Source organism: Anas acuta, chromosome 5 (assembly GCF_963932015.1).
Source record: "Anas acuta chromosome 5, bAnaAcu1.1, whole genome shotgun sequence".
Taxonomy (NCBI): domain Eukaryota; kingdom Metazoa; phylum Chordata; class Aves; order Anseriformes; family Anatidae; genus Anas; species Anas acuta.
Window position 1 is genome coordinate 54624189 of NC_088983.1, and position 25534 is coordinate 54649722.

Below are 25534 nucleotides of genomic sequence, written 5' to 3' on the forward strand. Positions count from 1 at the left end.
TGTTTGCCAGATTAACGTTCTTCTGTTTCTTTCTGCTGCAAGTAGAAGGGAAATAGTTTGTCATCTCAAAATTAAAATTTTTGTTCATTCATAGCATTGTACTAGTTTTTGGTCGTTTGTATACTTCTGGGAAATATGCTAAACAGAAATCCAATTATTTTAATGCAGTTACCCACTGCTTAGGCGATTGGGTTAAGTAATTGTGCACATGTCCTTCAGCAAGTGAGCTTGGCAATCTGCAGCAGTAGGTCTGAACTCCCCTCATATGGTGCGAGGGAGAATGTATAATTAAAATCTGGGCACTTTATCCTCTATTAATCTTGCAAACTTTGCGCAAAACAAACACTGAGCAGTGGAGCATTGCAGGGTCGTTGTCAATAACCTCAAATGAGCCTCCTCTTATTTCTTCCGCACTGTAATTCTGCTTTGTAACTTCAAATGAGACTCTTCTTTCTCTCTCTAACGTTGCAGCGACTCAAGTTGGTGTGCTCTCCGCAGCCAGACTGGGGCCCGTTTTTGGCCAAGCACCGTGGTGAACGTTACATGAATATGATCGATCCACTGGGAACATCTTCCCTGGGACTTAAACTGCCAGTGAAGGATATAGAATTGGGGACCCAATGCTAATAATTATTATATTGGTGACAATAACATTGTCAGCCTTTTCAGCTATTTTTTCTTATTTATTTTTCTGCCATTTTTTCCTTTTTTTTTCTTCTTTTTCCACAGTGCCTGAAAGTGGCTGCTTAGGAAAGTAAGACTGACTGTTGCATGCCATAGGGAGACCTAGCCAGACCACTTCCGTGTGCAGGTGATGCTCATTCTGTTTTGGGTGAAATAGCAAAAGCATGTTGCACAGTGGGTTATGTCCCAGTATTTTTCAGGTTATATGTAAATAAACAAAAAACAACAGAACTTTAAAGGAAATTATGTGCAAAATTTGACCTGTTTCACACAAGCATCCTTGTAACAGCCAAAGATGGGACTAGGATTTTGTTTTTGTTACCAATGTAATCAAAGGGAAGTTCAGCTCTCAGATAGGATGGAAGTGAGCACAGGAGGAGATCGCCTGTAGCCCTGGTGTAAGTCCAGCATGAGGCTGTTGCAATAAGTGGAGTCACTTTGTCTACACTGACAGCAGGCGTTGACTCATTGTCACACAATTCTTGTCTAAGTATGAATTATACTAACTTTGAGGACTTGCTGTCTAAACTAGCAGACACCCTCTAAATAGCATGCCAGTAGGCAATATGTGGGATCAGAACAGAAACACAATGGTCTGTTTGCTGTTTTTGAGTAGGAAAAAAACACAACAACAACAAAGTTTAGGAAAAAAATCACTTGAGATTGGGGTAAACTGTATTTGAACCTAGAAGTGGTTTGGAAAGCATGCCAGACAGGATTATGGGCATCAGCTGAAAGTACTGTCATACGTTTCTTTCTGTAATTTGGTATCTGTCATTTTCATTGGAAATGACTCAGTTACACCAAGTGTCCAAAACCTGGCTCCGCTGGCAAACTGTATGTACTTGAAGTGCTACTGCGGTTTTACTCACTGAACTCCGATACTTTTGAACATAGCTTTCCTTGTTTCTCTGCTTTTGTTTACAGTATCTCCTCAAGAAGCCATCATATAATTTGTGCCTAACTTTGTATTCTTACAGTGGTAAGTGTAGTCTGGTTACCACCTGACAACAGTTATTAGAAGTTAGATGTGCTGTTCAGCCTTGTGACTCCCCATTCATTCTCCACTCTTTACGCGACCTTTAGATGTATTCTTCTCTTTCAACCAACGGGGAAATAGCAGAATCCCAGTTGTCTATATATTATATATATAACACGTAAATTCTTCCAACTGGTATTCCCTGGAATGTACATAGTTTCCTTTCTATGTTTTTCCATTTAGAACACCTTCATCACATAGAAACAAAACAAAACAAAAAAACACAACACAACAATTAACATCAACATGGATGCAGCATTAGATATACAAAATGCAAGGCTGGAGGGAGAGGAGAGTGTGTTATACAGCCATGGTAACGCTGAAGAGTTACAGGACATTCTAAATCATTACATTTTAGTCATCAGACGTGGCAATATGAATGTTAGACTCAAATAGTTGTTACTTACTGGGCAGAGTAAAAATAGAGCTTTTTAGGAGTACATTTATTTATCTGAATAGGAAATTAGCCCATTTTATTGTAAATGCACTAGAATGAGGGAGAAAAATATATCTTCAATAATTGGCACAACTGTAACCTTTACGATCTTGTTAGATCCTATACATACAGATACGATATTTTTTACCAGTGATCAGTGTTCACGTAGTGTGTATTAGTGATGTTTTATGTCCCTATAAGTATCTTATCGACCAGTGTAGAGATGGTGAGCTTAGAGTAGTTTTAGCCTGTTTTCCCTCCCCACACACATTGTAGTAGCCAATGAATGTTCTTTCCTTTCAGGGAACTGTTTCTATCCCGTTCTTTTGTCTGTCTGTCTGCATATTACAGGGTCTCAGGTAAATCCTCAGTTAATGTGTGTCTGTAGATCAGTAGCTGTGTTGTTTCATCCTGTTGAAGAAAACAAAGCAAAAACTAAACCTTAACGTAATACTTCCACAAATGAACTTATTTTCTCGGTGTGTGTATATATATATGTATATTAAATATATTAATCATTTTGCTGAACTTCCTCTTTCACGGGGCAATTAGTGTTGCCAATTATAGGCACTGCTGGAGACCTTTAATCCTCATGCAGGACAAGTGGAGTGCTGTCAGGGGTTGTCACTGAGCGAGACAAGCGTGGATTTTGCCACAGTTTGGGCTGGCCCCTGAATCTCTGCCCCAGGGGCTCTGCCGCTCCTCGTCTCGAGGGGCAGCAAGATAGGACGCTTTTGTGAGCTTCTCTGCCTTAAAACTGTCGCCCCCTTGTTTTGGCTTTGCCAGCTATTTTAATAAGGGTGTTACTATTCTTACTTCTGCCTCTTATTTTCCTGGCAGAGGCAGGTGTGAGAAGCCATACTCTGACACAATGGAAATTTGGCCCCCACATCTAATTGGGGCTGAGGGCATTCCTCTGGGAAGGAACCTAAGTCAGTGAGCAGTGGCAATTAGACGTTTTTGTCAGGATAAATAGCTTCAGGCCTCTTTACCAATTTTACCTAGCATCTTGGTTTGGTATTTGGAGTCCAGTCTAGTTTGCTTTTGTTACTCTTGTGATGAAAAGTAATACATGTATAGGTTTGTTCCTCTTAAAGAGGGGAAGAAAAAATAAAGCATCCAAATCACCTAATAGCTCTGAATCCTTTTAACTTTGTAACTTTTTGTCTCAGGACATGAATTGGAACTGGAATTAACTACTTGCAATAAAATGGCCTCAGTATAAGGATGTCAGTTACTGTCTGCGCTAAGTGTAAAAGCGGTATCATTTGAAGGAGTACCGCTAGGTTATGATATCTTTCCTTTGGCTTGGATTAGCAAAATGGAATGCATATGAAAAATTGAATTGCTTTCCATGAGTTAGGTAATGAACATGCTTGCTTTTAAGTTAGGTGTTGTTCCTGTGATTGATAGTTAAGTCATGAGTACAGGATTGTACTCCTGACTTAGAAACTCTGAAAGCAGATGAGTGATTTTTTTTAGTTGATTTTTGTCTTTAGCTTTGACGTTCAATACTGGGCTTGCAAAAATATTTGGAGAAGGGGGAGAAATGAATTTAAAAGTCAGAGAAAATACGAAGTTTTTATGGTATGTTAAAAACAGAAGTTTTTTTTTTCGTGCTAGACTTCTTAAAAAGTATTTTACTGGCCAAATCCAAGCATTGAGATTAAATGAACCAGCAGTGGCCTCTTTAAATGAGAAATAACCTTGCAGTTTGGGAATGCACTTCATTTACTATGTTCTAGGAAAGTTTGCATGTGCTTTGATAATTTTCTAAAAATAAATTTAGTAATTAATTAAGTACCAGTAAAGATCTTTACAAATAAAAAGGAGGGGAAAAAGCCATATTAGTAAAAATGTGATGTACGTACTTGCAGATACTTGTGAGTAAAACGTTCAAATTTGGTGAGAATTACTTATGTTGCATATTTTTTCTTTGAAATGAAATTGAACTTCTGGATGAGCTAAGACGCGCTGTTGTATGCATTAAAGATCACACTTAATGCAAATGCTTGCCATCTTCAAATCCTTTGGGGTCTTCCTAGTGTTTTTAATATGCAATGTTCAAAACCTGTGTTTCAGCTAGACATGGCAGCACTTTGTTCCCAAAAGAAGGGTTTAACAAAATGACCTTTAAATGAGAAAGACTTGGATTGTCTTTATATGTTTCAATTGGGTCAAAGTATTCTTTTGATTAGGTTCTGCTCCACTGACCACATTAGATGTGCCTCAGCACTGAAGATCATCGCTTCCGATACACTGTGGCTATCCCGTACCATGAAATTCCAAGTGCTGATTTATTTTAGGTATCTTCTGGCCTTTTTGAATATATGTACAGTTGTATGGATAATATGATTTCTTGCTGCCTATGGTAAAAGCGTTTGCTTATTTGTGACAAAGATTGGTTTCCTATTGGTTTCTTATTCTGCAGCTCCACTTTTTCTTGCTGTCAAAGAAAGACATGAACAGAGTGTGGGTTGCAGGCTGCAGGATCTTTCGGCAAGTGGCCTCCCAAAACGTGCCTCTGTTTTGCTAGTAACGCTGTTCTATCTGGCATGATTACGAGACACTTGTTTCTTAGTTTGTAGTTAAATGGCGTGCACATAAGATAATTGTCAAATGGTCAGATCTTGATATTCCAGAGGGACTCAGGTTGATGATTCGAGGGGGGAGGGTAGGGGTATTTGTGGTTTCTGCCTTCATCACCCTCAGGCAGCCCATCACCAAAGAGAGAAGGTTTTCCTGATGGGTTTAACTTAATGCGAGAACCAGGCTGGACCTTATAGCTTGCAATATTATTATTTGCCCATAATATTTAAATACATCATCAGGTAACCATTTGCCTTATAGCTATCTTCCATTGTTAAGAAAATTATTGATCGACTAAAACACGTTGTTATCTGTCATTTATATTATGTAGTATTACCTTGTAAGGTGGATGCTTAGCTGGTCTAAATTGTCACAGTTTGGTTTGGAGCTGTGACAGTTCATACCAGCTGAGAATTTGCTCCCTGTGTCCTATGGCACTTTATTACAGACCCATCGCTGATGGGTTAAATCTTAATTACTTGCGTAATGTCATATATAAATATATATATATATTTACAGGCATTCTATAGGGTACTGCTGCCTATGGATAAAGATTTGTACCCTAACCAGGTCATTTATTTTTTTCATTACCTATGTGTGGAGAAGATGCATTATGTTACAAAGGGTGCACCATATATATCTCATGTAGTGCATATTATAATGCTGTATGTTATTCATTTAAGAAGTCATTATTCTTGAGGCCCTACCTCAAATTTTGTATTTATGTGTACAAATGCAATTTATTGTATTATATATTTGCCTATTATATTTGGATGTGATAAATTAAAATTATTCAATAATGTATGGGCTCCAAGTCTCTAAATAAATGTCCAGTGTTTAAAACAAAATATGCTAACATGTTCTGGTGAATAGAATTTCTCTTTTTCCACCCTCTTTGCCCACCCAGTGCACACCACAAACATCATTCTTACTTAACACACAGCCTTAAGGTATCTGCAGAATTGATCCATTTGATTGTTAGAAACCTTGAGCAGCAACTGGAAACAGCCCTCTTGGGAAATGGAGATATTGCACAGCTGCAGAAACAAGTATCAATTAAATGGCTGGGTTCTTAACTATTTGAGTTCTCTGTAGCTTGTAGAATAATAGATTGCTTATCAGAGGACTTACTGGATTTCTTTAAATCCTTTTTATCCTCTCAATTCAGTCACCCCAAAGAAAGTTGAACTGCTAAAACAAGAGAGGTTCCGATGGAGACTTAAGTGAAAGGCAGAAGGGACTAGTGAAGAAGGAAAGCATAAGCAGACGTTTCGTGATGTTACAGCACCTTTTGTTTAAAGCCGAATTTCTGCAGCATGGTGAGTGTGATGCAAAGCACTGAGTGTGCCACAAAACCCATGTGCTAAGCTGACTCTTTGCGTACTGATACCTTGGTATTGCAGTGGTACCGATCCGACCTACTTCTCTGCTGGAAAACAAGAGTGTTCCCCAAATATGATAGATGAAGTGTGATACTTGATCACAACGTGGCATCAAGCACGGTAGTGAAAGATACCCTAGTGCTATGCCAAGAATGGGATAGCAATTCCAGGCAAGGGCCTAGTCCAGAACATGACTCAACAGCTATGTGGCAGGACTGCTTCAGCAGCTCTGGTAACGAGTTCCCAAAGGAAAAAGCACTTTGTTATGTCTGTAAACTTGCTGTTCTCTGAGATGTGTATGTGCAGATGAAGGAGGAGGCAGGACCTAATGATGGAGGACTGCAGGAATTCTTGGCGCATGTAGGACAGATTTCATCTTGGAGGAGGCTGCAGTTGTCAGCATGCACCCTATGAGCCCTGGGAGGCAGGTAAGTGTCATTAGTCCCCTCTCCAGGAGGAAAATGGGAGGCACGTGGAGTCTGTCAGATCTCCAAAGTCAAACAGTGTGAGTCAATGATACAACACATTGATTTGGGGACTAAGAGACAGTCCTTTGCTGTCACCTTTAGGCACTATTGCTTTAAATCTTTATGCTCGTGGGAGCAGATAAAAATCCATGTCCTTTTAACTTGGTTGTATGGATTCACTCAGGCTGCACTTGAAACCGATGTATGCTATGTTACATAGATGACTAGAAGACAGGCACATCTTCTGTTGTGGTGCTAGCCAGATGCATTTAGCTGGAAATAATTTTACTCCTTTGGGTATTGAAATGGCAGTGTTCAGAGTGCAGACCCAAGGGCACATCTTGTATCCACCTAATGGATTAATCAGTTGAAAAGCTTAATTTAGACTTCACAATCATCAGACGTTACCTAGCCATGCACTTGGAAATTAAAAAAGCAGTAGGTAGCACTCCATGACAGAGTAGTGAAGCAGAGTTTTTCTTTGCAGGGCCTCATTCTGCTGGATTTGTTGGCTGCTTACATAGCAATACAGCTTAACGTGTACACTCCTAACCCGCTGGACTGATACCGTACAGTCCATTAAAACTGTTTGGTAGTAGGCAAGACAGAACAGCAGGCAGTATTCATACAGAATTTCCCATCCCCTCACATCCTTTTCTCAGTATTTAGGTGTAAGTGCTATTGCAAATTATTGCCCTCTGCTGGCTGCAAAGTACGCTTGGCCAGTGAGAATTGCAAGTTCCCCTCTGGAAACTGGCTTTTGAGGACGAGCCTTATTAGTTATGAAAAGCAAAGATGTGCTATTCCATGAGGTACGAGGTGTTTTATCAGGTGCGAGCACGGTCAGCTCTTTAGCGTGTGCATTTCTGCTGGTGGCTGAGCCCCCCCCCCGTTCGGCTGCACTTAAAGTAACACTTAGCACTTGTAATTGCCTTTCGTCCAAGGGATGCAAACAGCATCGCAACTGCTCTGAGAGATATCGGGCCTAGTCAAAAATACTTCATCAAGCTATGAAGTGCCACAAGGTTTTTGGCTGAAAGGACTAGCAGCTTAGCACCACAGTTAGCAACATCACAAAAATTTAGGTCACAATCAAGAAGCATTCAACGTCCAACTGGGAGTGCAAGAGCTATCTTTCACAGGAATATTATTTGAGCTGAAATCCATCTAGCTTGCCAGGAACAACGCTTTCCTCTTGTAAAAGTGCCATCTTTTTTTTTTTTTTTTTTTTTTTAACTGCTATGAATGTTCAGGAACACAGCTTTAAGTCTTATTTGAATGTCATGCCTTTTGGCTATTTATATTTCCAACAAGATCATATCAGAATATCAGATTTTTTTGGGTGACGAAGATGATGCGTTTCCACTAGAGGAAGTGTGAGAATAGTGTTGGCTGGAAGAATGTTTTTTTTTTTTTTGTCCATCCTGTCTAACATTTTCTGATACAAACAGTTGAAACTGCTTGTGAGATAACTGATGCTCTCCGACAGCGTGACCATTTGGGCACAGTGCTGGTCTATGGCGTGACCAGCTTGGTTTGGAGCAAGTTGGGTGTTACTTGCCGTAGTGCCTGTGGGCTCTTTGGGTGTTTGTGGCTCACAGAAGAACAAGACAGAGACGGTGAGAGCAGTGTCTGCCCATAACAGAGTTCAGGGTGTGCTTGAAGCTATGCTTTGAAGCCAAAATTTTGCTTTTACCTGTGGTAATTTAACTTAAGCTAATTACCTGTCTGTTTGAGAACCTATGCCTGATGAATTGAGATTGTATAGACATTAAAGGCTCTGCACCAGTTCAGCTTAAGGTTGGAAACTTGAGTAAAACTTCAGTTGGATTCAATTAAGTTTTGTGTATAGATAGACCCTGGATTTATTATTAGATAAGCACAAACATAGCTAAGCTAACATGAATTGGATGTATACTTGTATTTCATGGAAAGACATGTCATCTTAAATCAGAGTAAAGCTATGCAGAAAAATGATTTTATCAGGATGGGATAGAAGGCTGTGCCTTCACCTGAGGATGTGCTGTTGCCTCCTGTTTTTGGTGCTGCGGATACATAACGTGTACGTAGCAGTATACTGTGTATGTGCATGTCGCCATGCATCAGGGCTAAAAGTGGTGCTAATAACACAACACCCTAGATGAAAATGAGAGTATACTAAGTTATATTTGGACTAACGCTACTGGAGATGAATTTAGGAGACGCTTTTGGAATGACCACCCCAGAGATTTCCTGGAGTGCATGCCTTGCTTACAGACAGGAGCAGCTGTTTTCAGTGATCTTACTAAATTAATAATTAGGCAGCCATGCTCTACTCTGATCATACCATTGTAAGTGTGCACAAGTGCAACTGATCCCTAAAAAAGGCTTTTTTTTTTTTTTTTTTTTTGTATCAACCTTACTTTATCCAAATGTACAGGCTAATATTTTCATTTCAGATGACCTAAATTTACATAACGCAGAACCAAACCCCATGTGATGAGGGGGATCCTGTGGCTTTAGAGCAGCTAGGGCTTGGGGCGAACTGCAGTAAAACTGGATCAGGTGCGACTCCCTCTGATTCTGGTCATTGGGATGGGAGCTTCAGCTGGAGCCAACAATCTCTACTTCAAATTTAGATCAGGTGCTTTAGGGTGGAGAGTCATTAAATATAATCGATGAGTGTGTTGGGGGGGGTTGTTTCTTGCCCAGGACTGAGCCAAGTTCAGGGCTGGAGAGAAGTGTTGAGGTGCAGAACAGCCACGAGAGCAGATTGTGCGCTGCTCCGCAGGTATCCTTCCCTCCTTTCCCCCTTTTACCCTTTCCAGCCGCACCAGCGTGGAAGTGACTTGAGCAAGGAGCCTCCCTCAGCCCGAGCTCGGGTCCAGCTTTCCGCATCGCCTCCCTTACTCCCAGCGCTGCTTCCTGGGGCCGGGCACGCTTAGTGCCGAGCGCCGGGAGCTCCGCAGGGTGGCTTCTCCCCGCTCGTAGCCGCTCCGTGCGGCGGCAGCGCAAAGCGGAGCGGGGCCGGGGGTCCCGGGGGCGCTCCCCGCTCCGTGTCGCGGCCGGGCGGCGGCGCTGGCGAGGCCCGGGGGGGCCGCGCGTCACGGCGGGGGGCGGGCGGGGAGCCCCCGCCGCGGGGGCGTCGGGGCCGCGCCTGGGCAGCGGGCGGAGCCGGAGCCGCTCCGCGCCTGGGAGCCTGCGCTCGGCTCGGCTCCGCTCCGCTCCGCTCCCCAGCAGCTCGCCGGCACGGAGGAGGGAGGCGGGCGCCGCCGCCGCGCCGCGCCGATGGGTCTGCTCCTGCTCCTCTGGGCGTGGGCGGCCGCCGCCGGGGCAGGTGAGAGGATGGGATGTGATGGGATGGGATGAGATGGGACGGGACGGGGGTCGCCGCCCGCCCCACCGGGAGGCAACTTCGCGGGGCGCCGCCGGTCGGGTCCCCCTTGGCCGGGCGCGGTCCCGGCGGGGGGCTCCGGGCGCGGCCGCTCGGTGGGCGTGGGAAAGTTTGCCGGGAGCGGCGCCCCCCGGGGCCGGGCTGAACCCAGCCGGGGTCCCGGAGCTGTCCGCGGTACCGTCCCGGCGAGAGGCGGCTGCCGGTGCGCGGTGCCGGCCGGTGCCGTGCGCGCTGCGGGGCCGGGCACCGAGCCCTGCTCCCGGCGGGGCTTTGTTCTCGCTCCTGCCCCGGGGCCGCCCCGCGTCCCTCCGTGCTGCTCGCCGCTGTGCCTCGGGAAATCGCTCTGCGCGATTATGGGAAGCACGCAGGAATCGCGGCTTGAAAATCGGTCGTAGGGTTGCCTCGCCAAAACGCACCGGTCTCGAGGGGTGCGGCATAGAAGTAGTTGGGAGAAGGTAGCGCTCGCCCTTCTCTCAGTGGCGTTACCGCTAGGGAGCAGACAGACGTTTGGAAGGGTCAGCGGCTCCCAAACTCCTCCGCTCGGCTTCGCGAAGCTACTCGGAAAGTTCTTTGTGTGCAACAATTGCCGCCGAAGGGAGAGAGGAGAGCAAAACGCCCCTCGTAGAGCCTGCTCCTTCCCGTCGGAATGACCGCGACTCGGCTGTGCCGACCTAAAAGTTTCTCCATCCCCAAATAGCTCCTGTGTAGGGTGCCACGGAAATCAGGAGCGTGCTGCATGCGTTGCGCAGCTGCACGCTGGCTACATGGAGCCTGGCGTGACTGCTGGTGATAGAGGCACAAGCAGAGAGCACGAGCTGTCGGAGCCGTAAGGCAGAATTAATTTCGTTTAGGGATTTCCTAGTGACATCATTCATAATTATACGGCTTAATCCTCTAATCTACTGTACTGCCTTCACTTCACGTTGGGCCAAATCCACCAAGTCCTGAGATGATTTCTGCGCCCGCCTCCTGTCTGAATTAGTTGGAGTCTTGCTCGTGTAAGCCCCTGGTTTAAGGAGAATGGCCCAATTACTTTAAATAGGAATTGAAAGCAACATCAGTCAGGATCAGGCCCGAGCTTTGCACGGTTCTCCAGGAAGAGCTTACAGGTTGACGGTTAATTTTTAGTTCAGAAAGGAGGAGTATTGCCAGCCTCCTCTCCTGCTGAAGGGAGGCAGCATAAAACACTAGATGCAAGTGCCGCTGATATGCCTGTGGTATCTTTCTGATAGACTGTGGGAGACCACAGGGGAAAAGGAGACTTAGTTATCGCACTGAAGCTGCTGATTTGTTGTTTATTAATTATTAACTAGGCTTTTGAGTGCCTGCTGCAGCTTGAAGAGGCAGCACAGGAAAATGACTAAAAATGACTAAGTATTTAAAGCGGTGTTAGGCTCTTCCTAAATAGTTGCTGTGACATTAAAAATAGTCTCCTTTTTTTTGGAAAGCATTTCAAAAGCTGGAAGGGGGCACGCTGAAGTTGTCACACAAGACCCTTCACTGGCATAAATCGAAGCCTGTGGAGCCACAGTGATCTATGTATACTTGTTGAGCCCCAGGTACTCAGGCTGGAATAAACAGCTTTAATGGAGCAGCGAAGCTCCTGTGATTTATGGGAGGGCATAGGCTTGCTAGATGCGGTTTCTGTCCTCATCCTGTTGATGTCAGTGGCGGAGCTTTCACTGATGTTAATGGGGTCAAGATTTGTCTTGCTGGATGTTGTTTGTCCTCTCCATTGAGCAAGTTTTAGTCCCTATTTAGTCTGCCTTCATATCAGTAGGTTTTTGCTGCTCCAGATAGATCCGACCCCTTTCAAACAAGGAACAGCATACTCTGCTCTCAGCAGGGAAAGCAGACTCTCAGATGAGTAAGTTCACACAATTGACAGAGTGCTGCTCTTCTTCTGAATAAAATCCTTTGGTAGAAATAAGAAATTGTTCTGTTTTTATTCTAAAATATCCTTTGCTTTTATGTTTTTGTCCAGAAAGGTTGCTCCCTCTAATAGTATATACAAATCTGTGTCTGGGGGTTGCAGCCCTTGCATTAGAAGAGTTGCTGTAGGTTGGAAATGGAGTGGTAGGTAAGTTCTCTTGATGACTGCAGGCAGGTGTGCTAAAAGCAAGTGGTTTCTGGCTAATGTTGGCTACAGCAGGACACGTATATTTTTTCAGTAGCATTTTGACTGTGAGCGCAGTTTGGGACCAGAAGAGCTGGCTGGCTGTGCTTTTCATGCTTGTGTTTCTCCCAGAAGGGGAAGGTGTGTTCTTGGTCCATCAGCGTGCACAGCATCAGTTGTAACTTTTTGCTGCTTTCGCGTCTGATACTAAAACCTGATGATGTTGCTGAGTATCTGGGAAGATGTTGCTTTTGGATAATTCTATCTGGTGTCATATTCTCTGATCTAAAGTTTCTACAAAAGCTACTTAACCACACATCCTTATGAAAGCACTGTGCATGTCTGCACTTTGATATGTCCGTGTTCTTGGAGGATCAGTTTGGCCAGATGCTTCTAGGTGTTGATTTTCATTGTAGAGTAGTGTTGATGAAGCCCTTTTAAAGCTGTCTTTTCAAGGATTTTTGCTACTCAGCTCGATGTGCAATAGTGTCCTCTGTATAAGCACAGTGTGTTGTCCTGACAAGTTTCAATACCCAAGCGAAAGAAAGGAGAAACACTGTGGTACAGTTGATTTATGAGTAGAATACCTAACTTCTTGTTCATTCTGTACACCTCAGTAATTTCTTAGAGCCTTTCAAAGAATCAAAGTAGAGTATTTGCAGCTTAACTGATCCAGAAGCACAGTCCTGGAATACTAAATGAATCAATTTAGATCTGAACATGATGTCCACTCAGTGGAAATCAATCTGGATGTGCTTTGCAGGTAACATCCTTGCTCCTCAGAAGTCTGTGGGAGTTTTACCATTGACTTTGGCTGTATCAGGCTTCCGTTCTCAGATCCTGTAACTAATGACGTTAGCAAAAAAAAAAAAAAAAATTCATTAGGAAAGTGCTTGCATGAGATTTTTTGGCCTATCTCTCAGGCACAGGTCTTATATGATATTTATTGCTGTGTTGAGAGGGACCATGGTCAGGCTGGCCTCTTTCCATCCCTTGAAAAAGGAGACAAGTTGAAAGAATTTGGTGTGCCATGGCCATTAGGTTGCCCTGAACTTTTGAACATGGTAACTTCAAACTGCTTGAATATGTGTCTTTTCTGTCAATTCTGTTAGTTCCCCCATCAATTCAAGGAGCAGCAGCCTTTTCCTGGGCATGAGCCCTTCCTAAATCTTGGGCTTAGACTCATGCTTCTGCAGTAGGTGCTACTGCAGACCAGAAGGTGCTACTGCTGCTTTAGGTAAATGAATATCCCTTATTTGTAGGTAGGCTTTGACATGCTCCGCAGGCACTGGCTGTGCTTAAATGTAGAAGACATGGTTCATAAGCGTTATCAAACAATTTGGTGAATCACTCAGGGCTCTTTGATTACGGCATCCTTTGTCCTGCTACCATATCTCCTCCAGGGTCATTTTGTCCAGTTGGGAAAATAGATAATGTTTAGACTGAGCTGTAGGGCCTGTTCTGTTAGTCACAGCTAGGTATGAAATGTGAGAGGAATTTTCAGCCTTCACGTCTCCCTGGAAATCATGTAGCCAATAGATGAGTGTTGCAAATCTCTTTCATCTTTTTGCATAGGTGCTTATGCTTTCATTTATTTATTACTTTTCAGCCTCAAAAAGATGCTGGGTTAATGTAATCAGTTTTATAATGTTTTAACTTGTGCACAGTAAAATCTATGGAAAGAAAAGAGTTTAATTGAAATAATTAGAAAAGAATATCTTCTTTCCTGCAGCAGAGTTACTGCCTTGTAAGTAATTACTGTATACAGTGTGTGTGTGTGAAGATACTAGAAATGTACCTGTACTTCTCCCTTCTTTTCATTACCTGATTTGAAATAAAAATTGATCTAACTTCAAGTCTCCCTTTCTTGTTCTCTCCCTCCAACAGCTATAGGATTTGGAATGGATCCTGACTTACAGATTGATATAATCACAGAACTGGATCTTGTGAATACAACCCTTGGGGTAACGCAAGTGTCAGGACTACACAATGCCAGCAAAGCATTTTTATTTCAAGGTAAGACACACATCCTTGGTTCTCTTTTCCCACTTATAACTTCATGAGCTCCTAAGAGCTTTGATGCCCGATGCCCTGTAATGGTAGTCTTAACTGTCATTCTTTTGCTGAAATGCGTATGGCATTTTTTTGTGGGCTGTCAGGTCACTGAGATTAGAGGTCTCTAGGGGAAGTAGTTTGGGTAGGTTTACAACACTTTCAGTACGTGTTTTCAAATTAGCATGTCCAAGTGGCCCCAGGCGTGGGCTCTGTTGTATTCTTGGGCACTATCTCTGTCATTGTACAAATGCGAGAGACACACAGAGCTGAAGCTATGTAGGTAAGAGAAGGCAGTTAATGTCTTGCCACCAGTTAGTAACAAGTAGCAAACCTTTTATCAACTGTATGAGAACTGTTAAAGTGAGAAAATCGGGCCATGCTTAACTGTCAGAGATCAGTACCAGGCACAGAATAAGTCACTTTGAATTGTAATATTATTCTTCATTCAATATTCTAAGATAATGCTTGTGAGGGGTTATTTTTTTCCACTTTTTATTTTTTCCCCCTCTTCTCTAAGTGGATGCAATGAGGCATATTTTATGGTGGTCTTAGGTGAGACCAAGATTAAGAGATCAAGTCCCACCAAGGGGTAGCACTGAGACTGTACAATAGGTTTCTTGGGTGAGAGAGACATTTTTATCACTTGGGATTAAGAGAAACATTAAAGCACAGTTAGGAGCACTTCTATTGCGGAGGCGTCCTATGTTTGTTTTTTCTTTACTGTGCTTTTATTATGTATTCAAGTGGTTATGTTATTGTCTTAATTGTTGCTCTTTCTCCTCTGTGGCTGTTCTTAGAGGCAAAAGATTATGATTTCATTTTGCTTTACTTCTGGATTTGCAATACCAACTGACTTTATTACAAGTAATAAAAGAAATTGGTCTATAGTCTTAGTTGACTTTTACCTGGCCAAAGCCAGTTCAGGTGCCATAGCAGACGCTTCTGGAGACCTAAGATCTTGTCAGTCATATTTCCAATCTGTGCTATGCTGAGTAGCAGAACTTTCACCGTTTGCCAGACTGATGCCCAGAAGATGGGCATTAAGTTAATCAAGAATGTTCATCGTAATCATTTAAAGATACCAATTGTTTTGCTTCTAATACCCCTGACTACAGTTTTATGTGTCATGGATGAACAGTATTGAAGTACAGTCATTCCCCTAAAGACTGCAAAGGCCTAACTGACTCAAGATATGTTAGTATTTCCAATTGCCATTCTGTGTAGCTAATTGCAACTGCCCTGATGAACTCTTGCAGTGAGCTTTCACAGACTGGTGCTCAGAGCTGTAGAGAGAAGGATTGAGGTGTGTTTCTGGGGACACTGACTGAAACCCTCGATACTGAAAGTAGTTTTGAAAGGCTAGAGGTGAAGATGTTATGCTTATTTTTTTTTTTTTTTTTTCCCTTGAAAAACTGCCTCTGTAGTTTACAAACCTGAAGACTAGTGTAAAAAACATACAGCTTGTAAAGTTCACGTGAGCAGATAAATCCAAAGATAGATGTACACAAAAGCACCAAACAGAAGTTCACAATATGAAGTGAATATATGTAAGTAAGTAAATAAAGTTGTTTTCTAGTTCCCCAAACAAATTATCCTTGTAAATGCAGACAGAAATAGCCCTATGCTTGGATATTGCCTCTCGTACCCAGCTTCTTGGAAGATGATTTGGGAAAGTTACCGTCTTCACTTAAGCCTTTGGGCTAGGAGAAGACTGGAGACCTTTGGAGAAGTACTCCATCCTGAGAGAGGTCTGTGAGGGATCTTTTGCTACTGCTGTCAGGCAGGATGGAAGTCTGAGGCTGCCTGTTGGCTGCTTCCCTTCTTGTTCGTATCTGTTATTTGTTAAATGTCAGCAGTATGTCGGCAGCTGTATGAATTCCCTTTTAGTAACAGGTGACTTACTTCACAGCTACAGTTGGGCTGCGTGCCAGGCCTTTGCCTGGAACCGGGAGACACTTAATTTTGATACTTATTTTCCCGTACAGTAAAACCAGTACAGAACCCAGAGGGATGCGTGGGCAACTGCTGTGTCTCAGGTAGAAGGAATCATACTTTTTCCTGTAGAAGTTCACAAAAATCCCAACAAGGTGACATTCCCGGGGAGAGGAAAGACTGAAAGTTAGCGCTTCGTTCAGAAATGTCTATATCCTCTTGGACCTGCTGCTCCAGTGTCAAAGAGGCAGCCCTTTCTTTACGCAGAGCTTTGCTTTGATCAGTTCTTATCACATGCCAGTAGTCGGTGAGCGCTGTGCCTTGCTGCTCCAGCATCACCTCTGGGGCTCTGGGCAGCGGAGGTCTCGCCTCACCTGGCAGGCTGATTGCTGAACAGGGAGCCGTGGCAGGAGACCTCTTCACTTGTGTGCTTTCACCACTCAGGATTTCCTGGTTTAGGAAAAGAAAAGAAGATTTCGTGAGGGTGTTCTTTGGCGTGCAGCTTTCATGGGGGCAGTTTTGCCCCCCCCTTTCTTTTGCCATGTCCTTACAGCAACGTAATGGGGCTCTGAGCTTACACAAAGGCTCCCCAAGGAACGCTTTGTCTTGTAAGATGTGTTTTCTAAAATGACTTTACCAGAGCTGTTCAAACTGAGTGTGTTGCTTTGTGCATCCCTGGAAGTCTATATCTGTGAGGGAGAGAAATGGTAATTTTACCCCCACTCAGACAGTTCTGCATACTGCTGTAGTGTCAGTGTGAATTGTTTTCCTAGGCAATGTTTTTTTTCTGTGAATTGAGCTTTTCGATGCTGAAAGCTTTATGAGTTTTGGGCACTCTCTGAGTTGTGTTTAGAGCCCTCCTCCTCTTCCCCACCCAAAAAAAAAAAAAAAAGGTGATGGGAAGAAAGAAAGGCACAGGAGAAAGTGAAACTATTAATTTTATTGACTATTTTTTTTTTTTTTAAATCTGTGATGCTAGCTCTGTTAAAGGAAGCAATTTGTTTGTTAAAAAAGATTCTGGGGAGTACCTCGTGATTTGATTGATAGTAGAGAAAATGTAGAAGGACTCTTTTCCCTGGAAGGTTGGCAATTTCAGTCCAAGGTGACCTCAGTGAAGTATTCTGATTTGATAATAATATTGGTAGTAAGAGCTGAGACTCAGATTTCCATGTAAAACAGTTTTACAGGCAAAGAATCAAATTCAGCTCCGTGGCAAATTGTGAGACAGCATGATAGAACCAAAGTGCCAATTGAGAGTTGTGGGTTGCCTTTGGACAAGCAAGTCTGTTCCTAATTCAGAAAAGCATAGAAACCTGTAATTAAGTGCAATCATCTGGGTGATCCTGTTGGGCTTTATCTTCGATTATTAGAGTATTTCAGCTGGATTTTTGATTGATCAGTTCAATTATTTGTGTTTCACTTCCATTCTCTGTGAAATGGGGGTGAGGGAATAATAATAATAAAAAAAAAAAAAAATACAAACACTGAACAAAACTGTCTGAGTGCTGACAGTGAGAATTAGATGAAATGTCGTTATCTAACTCACAGTTGCAACTCTGTAAAGGGTCTAATTCATAAGGTCTCTAAAATTCTGGTCTTATTTATCATTAATTTTACAGAAGGAGTGGGAAAAAAAATCCTTCTGTCCAGATGAGTTGTCCCAGCAGCAAGGGACAAAGGAGAGTGAGTGAAGACTTGTGACTAGAGTGCTCTTGGGAAACGGGGCTCCCACAGTCCCGGTGTCCAACCCTACATCTCCTCACCTCCAGCCGGAAACCGAAAGAATTCAGGGAACCAGTTACAAGGGTGGGCTGGAAATCTACCTCAAAGAAATATATTGAAAATGTTGTTCATCCATGTGATAATGCACAGTGATAATGTCTTACAAACACTGCATAAAAACATTTGTGAATGCTATCTGTCCAACGTCACAAGAAGATACTGAATTTCCTCTAACAGGACCGCGGTATACATTTTATTATGTAAAGAAGCAGGCTGAACAATGGCCTGCATAGCGGAACTCCATCCCATGCTCTGTTTCAGGTAGCAGAGAAGCAGGGCTTGTTTTGCACCTGTAGGTGGAAACCTCTACGGAACCTTAAGTTCAGTGGCAGAGAAAGGCTTTAGTTATAAATCAGGCAGGAGTTGGTGTTGGACTGGTCATTCTGCTCCTAGGCAGTGAGCCCAGACTTCAGCCTAACTGTTACATTATGTGATTATCTTAAGCAGTGACTTTTGTTCAGTGCTCTCTTCTTATGGAAGTAAAATTTTATTCCTTTTATAACCTGTCAGCTGTGCACATTGCTTTTTAATTCTTCTTCCCTCAGCATCTCTTTTGAACTGATAGAGGCTTAAAGCCTTTACTTATAAAGCAATTCCCACAAGAAGTTTATTAAGGTTTTCTTGTTCCCCTTCTTCACAATCTGGCAGTATTTTTTACCTTTAAATTAGGAACTATCTTTTTACTATGTATACTACGTGTAGCACTTGGCAACTTAGACCACCAAGAACTGTCCAAAGTCTACATATATATAGTCCTTTCTCCCTTGTCTTTTTTTTTTTTTTTTTTTTTTTTTTTTTTTTGTATTAAACAACTGCTGGATTTGTAAGGGAAACACCCAGCCTGCAGCTCCTGCAGCACAGAGTTTGGTTGCACTCCTTCTTCCCACTTTACTGGTAACTGCTGTTTTTTTCTGTACAGTCACGGCTCTGACAGGAAAGGTGAAAGAATAACAAGTATCTTGAAGAACAGAGAAAGGTTAATCTTTTTGTGAGAAAAGAGTGGATCTTGATTAGTTTCTGAAATGAGAGGGCTGTCCTGCTTCAGGCCAAAAGAGAGAGCAAAGCTGCAGCCTTGGGGGGTAAGAGGTGCCTTCTGGCAGGCTCCCTTGCACTTCCAGATGTGGTACGTTGCTCTTCATCGGTGTTTCCTCTCAGGATGTTACGGATTCTGATTTTCAGATAGCTTCCTCCTTGAATTGCTAATGACGTGCTCGGAGACTGGAGGTGTTTCCAGACCCCATTCAAGGGTCAGGAGTGTAGGGTGCTGCCTTGGTTCATCAGTGTGTGTGTGTCTTCTCACCTGAGCCTGTGGGCTGTGCCCTTCAGCTGAGGCTTTGTTCCACACCAGGCATTGAAGCTCAGTGTTGCCAGTGTGATGTGCAAGGTGTTCAGGCTGTGGAGCTCAGACAAGAGCGAGGGACTGCATGAAAGGCAGCAGATAATGGCTCAGGGAGGAAATGTGCAATTGCTCTTCCTGGGGTGGATGGCACAGAGGATTGTATTGAGTGGGAGAGATAAAGTTTAATTTTAGAGTTGAGGGTGTTTGTCCCTCTATACATAAGACAATCAACCAGGGTCATTGGTTTTGGTGATCTCTCCGGTATGTTTATAGCAAATGCGAAGTGTAAGCGATATTGTTTTTACAAAGCAGAAATCTTTCAGAAGAAGCAGGGAGGCACACCATGGCTGGCTCAGTCTTGATCCTGCCTTTAGCTCCAGTGAGGCAGAGCAGCTCTGTCGCTGCTTCCTCGCATGGTGGTGCCTGAGGCATCCTGCCTCGCTGGGGTGCTGCTGAGGTTTGGGGCAGAACCGGTGCTGAGCCTCTGGAGGCCTCTCCCTGCTGCATCCCTCCCTCCTGTGTTCAGGAGAGCTCTCCAAAGCACACAGACACCCTTGCACGTGTGGAAAGGCAAGAAACTTTTTTTTTTTATTATTATTATTTTTATTTTTTTATTCAGGTAGAGCCCATCCCTTGCCTCAGCTCATAGCTGAGTGCCCGTGTGGCCATTTGCTCGTGGCACCCCTCATGCATGTGGGTTTTTGCCTTTTCTTCAGCACGGTTTCCCCAGGGCACCATTTATGTGATTGAGGGGCCGAGCGGGACCCTCGGAACGTCCAGAACCTTCCGGAACTGGCTGCGTCTCCTCACAGAGGCCCTGCAGCCCCTCTGCTGCCAGCCCCTCAGCACTCACCTCTGGCACAGGTATATCTCCATGGAAACTCTGAAAGCTCCTCAAACTTGTGGAGTTTGTATTTATTTCTTTATTTATTTTTTATTTGAAGGTGGGCGGTGAGGTGTTTTCCTCTCCTATGCGCCCTGTTGTGTCGGTCAATGCCAGTTTTGACTGGGGTGGTGTGGATTTTGGATTTTACCTCACGTTTGCTGTGATGCCCATGTCTAGAGTTAAAGGAACCTCAGGAGGGAAGGTCTGCAATGGTAAAAATAAAAATCCTTTTTATTTGTATGTAAAAACAGTGTGTAAGCCAGCCTCTTGCCCTGATCCCGCAGTAACGTTTCCTTCAGAGCTGCTGGAGAGTTCCCTCCGCTTTCAGCTCTTTGTCAAAGCTGTGCTGTAAAGAACTGATACAATAAGAGTTGAAATAAATACCAGAGGTTTTCAGTGGCTAAATACAAGAGCTGGATGGTTTGTGTGGCTGGATGTACGTTGTTCCTTGGTGGCTCTGCACGCCGCTGTTCCTGCGGAGCAGCTGGGCCGGCTGTGCCTGAGGGTGACAGAGCACAGTGCGGCTAGGGACTTGTCAGGACAGAGAGGGAGGACTGGATCTCTTTTAGGGATCGTGGTTGCTCTCCAGCTTTCCACCCTTCCTTTCCAGACCTCTGTGAAAGCTTGAAAAGAGAGGTTGGGAGTTTAGGGGTGAGGACTGGGTGTGTAAAGAGACGATAATGCAGCTGGGGTGAACCAGCTCCTCTGAGAGCTGGCAAGGGACGCAGGCTGGTGCTGGGAGGTGGGTGGTGAGCAGCAGTCAGATGAGATTAACTGTGACAGGCAGGGCAAGGAGACTGGGACTCAAACCGGGAGATGGAGGGGAGAGGAGAGAAGCAGCTGTGGTGAGGAGCTTGAGGCCAAGAAGCAAACTGGTGATGGCCGGGCAGAGCAGTGACAAGGACGGTACAAGGACGCTGAGCTGAGGGGAAGGGAACCGGGTGCAGGGATGAAGAACATGGTGAGGGGAACCATAGGCAGTGGTGGGGAGAAGCAGCTTGGACAGAGGTGAGGGGCTCGTGCCTGAATGAGAAACCTGAGGGCTGAGGTCTCAGGCTGGATGTGTGAGACTTGGGTAAAGGTTTGTTTACAGCAGAGACAGCATTAGGGCAGCGTAACAGGGAACAAGCACTGGAAGCTCGGATTTGGCAGTGCTGTAGGGTGTCTGTGACGTGCTAATTTTTAACAAATGTTTTTGGAGGATAAAGCTAGGATAATGTGTACTTAATTAATGACTTGGAACCTTAATTTTACTCTGCTTGGGTTGTTCACCTGTAAAGCTGAGGTACTAATACCCTTTGCTCTAACAACACTGGTGTGAAAAGAATTAATTAATTGTCGAGTTTCAGATACTGCACTGGAATAATTAACTTGGTCATGCTCTGTTTTGTCTTCAGAGAAGGATTTGAACTTGCTGGATTTACTGTTCAAGGTCTGCCTTGCATAGTAAAAATAAAAAATCAAATCCTTGTTTGTCACACAGGTATCGTTTGCTCTTTGTTCTTTGTGCACTGACTGAGGCAGGGGGACCCTCTGGAAAGCAGCATGTGATCCTGCAATTGAAAGTGGTATTGTAATGCGTACCTCTGGAGGGCCGAGCTAGGTGTCCCTCAGAGACTTGAAAGCTTTCAGCCTTTTAACTTCTTGTTCATATTCTTTTAATATAGCTAATGTTTTAATGTGTTTTGTATATGCAGTGTATTTTTTTTTTTTATGTGGCAATGAAATAATTAGTCAAAGTGGGTTTTTATCTTGTGTAAAACTGACCCTTTCCATCAGAGAGAAATGACTGGAGTCAAAATACAGTGAGCTGGGTGGGAATGAGTGAAATGAATCATCTCCAGTGGAAGAAATTAAAGGTCACTTGAGACATAATTATCGAACAATGTTCTGAGTCTCTGAAGATAGATAAACTACTGTTAACTTTGTCAGTGCCCAGAAGTAGTTTTTAGAATACTCATATATACCCATCCAGCGTTCACTGTTTCCACTGTTGTTTAAATTTGAATTATGATAGAGTGTTGTCTAGGAGGAAAACGAATCCAACATACTGATATGAAGATACAATTGTAAATCCTTGCAAAATTTCTTGTTGAGTATACCCTAATTTATTCCCCCCCCCCCCCCCCCCAAAAAAAAAAAAAGCTAAGTGTGAATTAAAACAGAAACTTAGTTGCACTGAACTACAGTGACCAATTTTCAATTTTTTTTTCCTATCCTGAATGTTGTCATGCTGCCTTCTGTTACTTGACATTTTTTGGGTTTCCCATCATGTCTATAATGATTAGGAAAGAATTCTGAGCACACATTGGCTCTGTCCTTGGCAGTTATTTTTGCTTTCCTGGGAGACAATAATTGTGCTGCTTGTCTATCTTCATTGCCACTGTGGTAAGTACAAAGGGGGATGTGGGAGAAGCACTTCAGTATTTCTGTAGTATGCTAAAAGCCTCAAATGCTTCTGGCAACCTGTTGACAAAGTCCTGTAATGAAGATAAGCAGAAAGAAAACAAAAGGTCTCTACTCTTCAGTGGGCAGAGAGGGGGCTAGAGAAATTAGTTTGTGATTTTGCCAGTAAGTGCTGCATGCTTCCCCATGGCATGACCATCTAAGTCCTTAAAATGGAAGTAAATCAATTTAGATAAAAGAAAGAATAACAGTCTGAGTTTCTTCTATCTTTGTCAGAAGGGAAACACAACAAAAATTGTCTCTCTTCTGCAGAGGATTTTGGTGAGCTGATACTCTTAAGTCTTATCATTCTGCATGCAATCAGGTTTTATTAACTACTTGTTGAGAAAAGGAGGGTTAAACCAGAGGAAGGATGTCATTTTGAAATATCGTACAGTGCAGGCTTGAGTGCCAGCCACAGCCCTGGGGAGCTGCGGTGCCAGAGCTGAGCCTACTCCTTGGAGTGAGTCCTGCACAGTGCCGAGTATCCCTTTGGGGGGGAATCCTGCCTGAGCTCAGGGCAAGCCCGTGCCACGGCCTGACGCTGCAGGTCTGGGCTGCTGGATGGGCACTGGGGTAAAGGAGAGGACATGGAGCGGTGCTTGGCTCTGTGGAATGAACGTTTCTCAAAATGCAGAGGGAGGGAAAAGCAGCGCTGAAGACCTGGGTTCTCACTGCAGGCCATGGAGGCAAGTGGCCCTTTATGGGTGCTTTTGTTCCCCAGGAGGGGACTTCTAATTTTCAAAACAATTTTAATGGAAATTTATTAGTATCTATTTGAGAGGAGTGTTTACGTTTGTTCTGCTTGATTAAATTACTTCTAAGCAGAGCTACATCTTTTGCCTGGAAAGACGCGACGCTATTTAAAATTACTGTCAGATGAATGTAATGATGATGATGATGATTGTTTTTTAAGATTTTGTGCCTTAAAAAGGTACACAAAGGCAGATACAATCAGACTAAATGCAAGAGCCAGGCACGGACCACTTCCTGTGGTGAAAAACCCTGCTGCCTTCAACTACCTATCAAGAATAAAAATTAGATGTTACTTGAGGCCTCAACCTACTCCTTCTATGCCAAATTTTAGATTAATCTTGCCACCTGCAGTGTGGGTGTATAAATGACACGAGGGGGACGTTTTTTTCCTCTTATTTTTCATTTTTGCCACATAAATGGTGCGAAGTAATCATATCAAACTGTGCTGGTTTGTGGCATTATATCATGTGATTGCCTTGCATTTTGTAGCCTATTCAATGATATAAAATGCGGAACATTAGATTTTTTTTTTTTAATAAACGGACAAGAAGTGCTTTTGGCACCTGGTGTCCACTGAAACATTCATCTAAATCAGTAGTTATGTAGGCTGTGTACCTGCTAAAATGAGAGAGCTGATTCTGTGGTTCTGACAACAGAGGGATCTGTGATCACTGATGTGACTGCGGTATTTGACAATAAACCCAATAAACCCTGTGGCTGAGCGCTGGTGTTCTCGCTTCCCCAAAATGTCACATGGCAGTCTTCTTGTCCCCCATCCTCCCACCCTGCTTGATAGTGCTTCTTGTACGTAGTTACAGCTGTGTCTCCCATTGATCCTCCATGCCATAAATAGGAAAAAGTAGATAGGATTACTTTACTGAGCCCAAGCCCCCCCTGAGCATCCGGGTGACGCCTCTGTTTGAAGCTGTGAGTTTTCCACTTGGCATCAGTGGGAACAGGCACCTCCTGCAGCGGACAAGTTCCTGTTGTAAAGCTTTGTTGTGTTTCTTGCTCCCCATCACCCCCCTCCCTTTTCTTTTTCTTTTTGTATTTTGTAACCCATAAGGCAGCAAAGACTCTCAGAGTGCAACAAGCATAAAACCAAATCTCAGAGGTTAAACGCTCATTGTTTCTGTGACGAAAGGCCATCTACAGATGGCACACAGACCTGCCTCTGCTTCTGTCTCTCCGCTTTGGCTCGTTGTGCATAACGATATTGAAATTTTAGAGCCCGTTCTTGGGAGTAGGGATAATAACCAAGCCAAGATGTGTGGGAGGAGAGTGGGCTTTATGCATGTGTGTCATGGTTTTTCTTGGTCTGTGGAGGTCTCCACAGATATTCATCATGCTGTTTAGAAAATGAAGCAGCACAGCCTTAAAACGTGACATCTAGAGAATAATTTAGTAAATGCCAATGATTTGGAAACCTCACGTACTACACTTTATCTCAAGTCTTCCTTTCAAAGGACTCTACTGACAAGCTGAGGGAGCAGGGCTCTGTGCGGTATTGGTTACAGTAATCTTATGAAAATAGGGGAAGTTCTTTAGGTTTGCTTCACTGTAATTAATTATGAAGCCAGGAAAAAAAGTTTTTTTTTTTTTTTTTTTTTTTTTTTTTTTTTTTTAAATAGCATAGCCCACAAATTTAAAAGTCACGGTCCTCTGTGTTAGCCTTTTGTTCTCTGATGCCGGCAGTGCTTTTAATGCTTTTTGATGTCTTGTGAGTACCAGCTTTCAGATGGGATATTCAGCTTTTCTAGCTTTATGCCATCCTAATTGTTTCAAAATGTAGTCATTAAAAAAAAAGTAAACATTATTGCTGGTGTTATTGCTAACGGCAAGAAATGCAAAAAAGGGGGACACATGTGGTGGTTCTATTTAAATAAAAGCTTATTTTCAGAAACAAAGGCTTATGGAGCAAAAGGGAGCTGTTAGTACCCCAAGCACGTTTGCTGTTACGGATGAACCCACAGCGATGGATGCTATCAAAGTTGTCATATTTTATTCATGAGTTGTGGTAGGCTTGGATGAAATAAGAAAAGCAATGCTCCAAATCATAATTATGGTGTAAAAAGATAAAACAGTTATTATTGTGACATTTTTGAAAATTCTTAAATCTCTCAAATAATTCATATAAAACTTGTGGAGAATGACTAAGTATGTTAGCTGTGGCTACGATTCCTTGTTGGGGGGTTGTGTGGAACACTTCGCAGAGGTGGAATTTAGACAGATTTGGGGAGAATATATAAATGC

The 25534-nt window shown here is 43.3% G+C and overlaps 2 protein-coding genes across 5 annotated transcripts in view; both read left to right on the plus strand.

The window, feature by feature from the left end:
* The window catches only part of SLC6A5 (solute carrier family 6 member 5), a 43906-nt gene extending 38335 nt beyond the window's left edge, over positions 1 to 5571 (plus strand). Inside the window, exon 18 of the mRNA XM_068685425.1 lies at positions 472 to 5571. Within this exon, the coding sequence (XP_068541526.1) occupies positions 472 to 627 (156 nt within the window). The 3' untranslated portion in view covers positions 628 to 5571. The remainder of the gene's footprint in view (positions 1 to 471) is intronic.
* Positions 5572 to 9233: 3662 nt separating this feature from the next.
* NELL1 (neural EGFL like 1) overlaps positions 9234 to 25534 on the plus strand; it is a 284268-nt gene continuing 267967 nt past the window's right edge. For 2 of the 4 annotated variants that reach the window (XM_068684941.1, XM_068684944.1), the window contains exons 1-2: positions 9717 to 9913; positions 13974 to 14102. In XM_068684941.1, coding sequence (XP_068541042.1) covers positions 9865 to 9913; positions 13974 to 14102 — 178 coding nt within the window. In that variant the 5' untranslated portion in view covers positions 9717 to 9864. Of the gene's footprint in view, positions 9368 to 9715; positions 9914 to 13973; positions 14103 to 25534 lie in introns of those variants that run through there. The other 2 variants (XM_068684942.1, XM_068684943.1) reach the window with 2 other exon arrangements.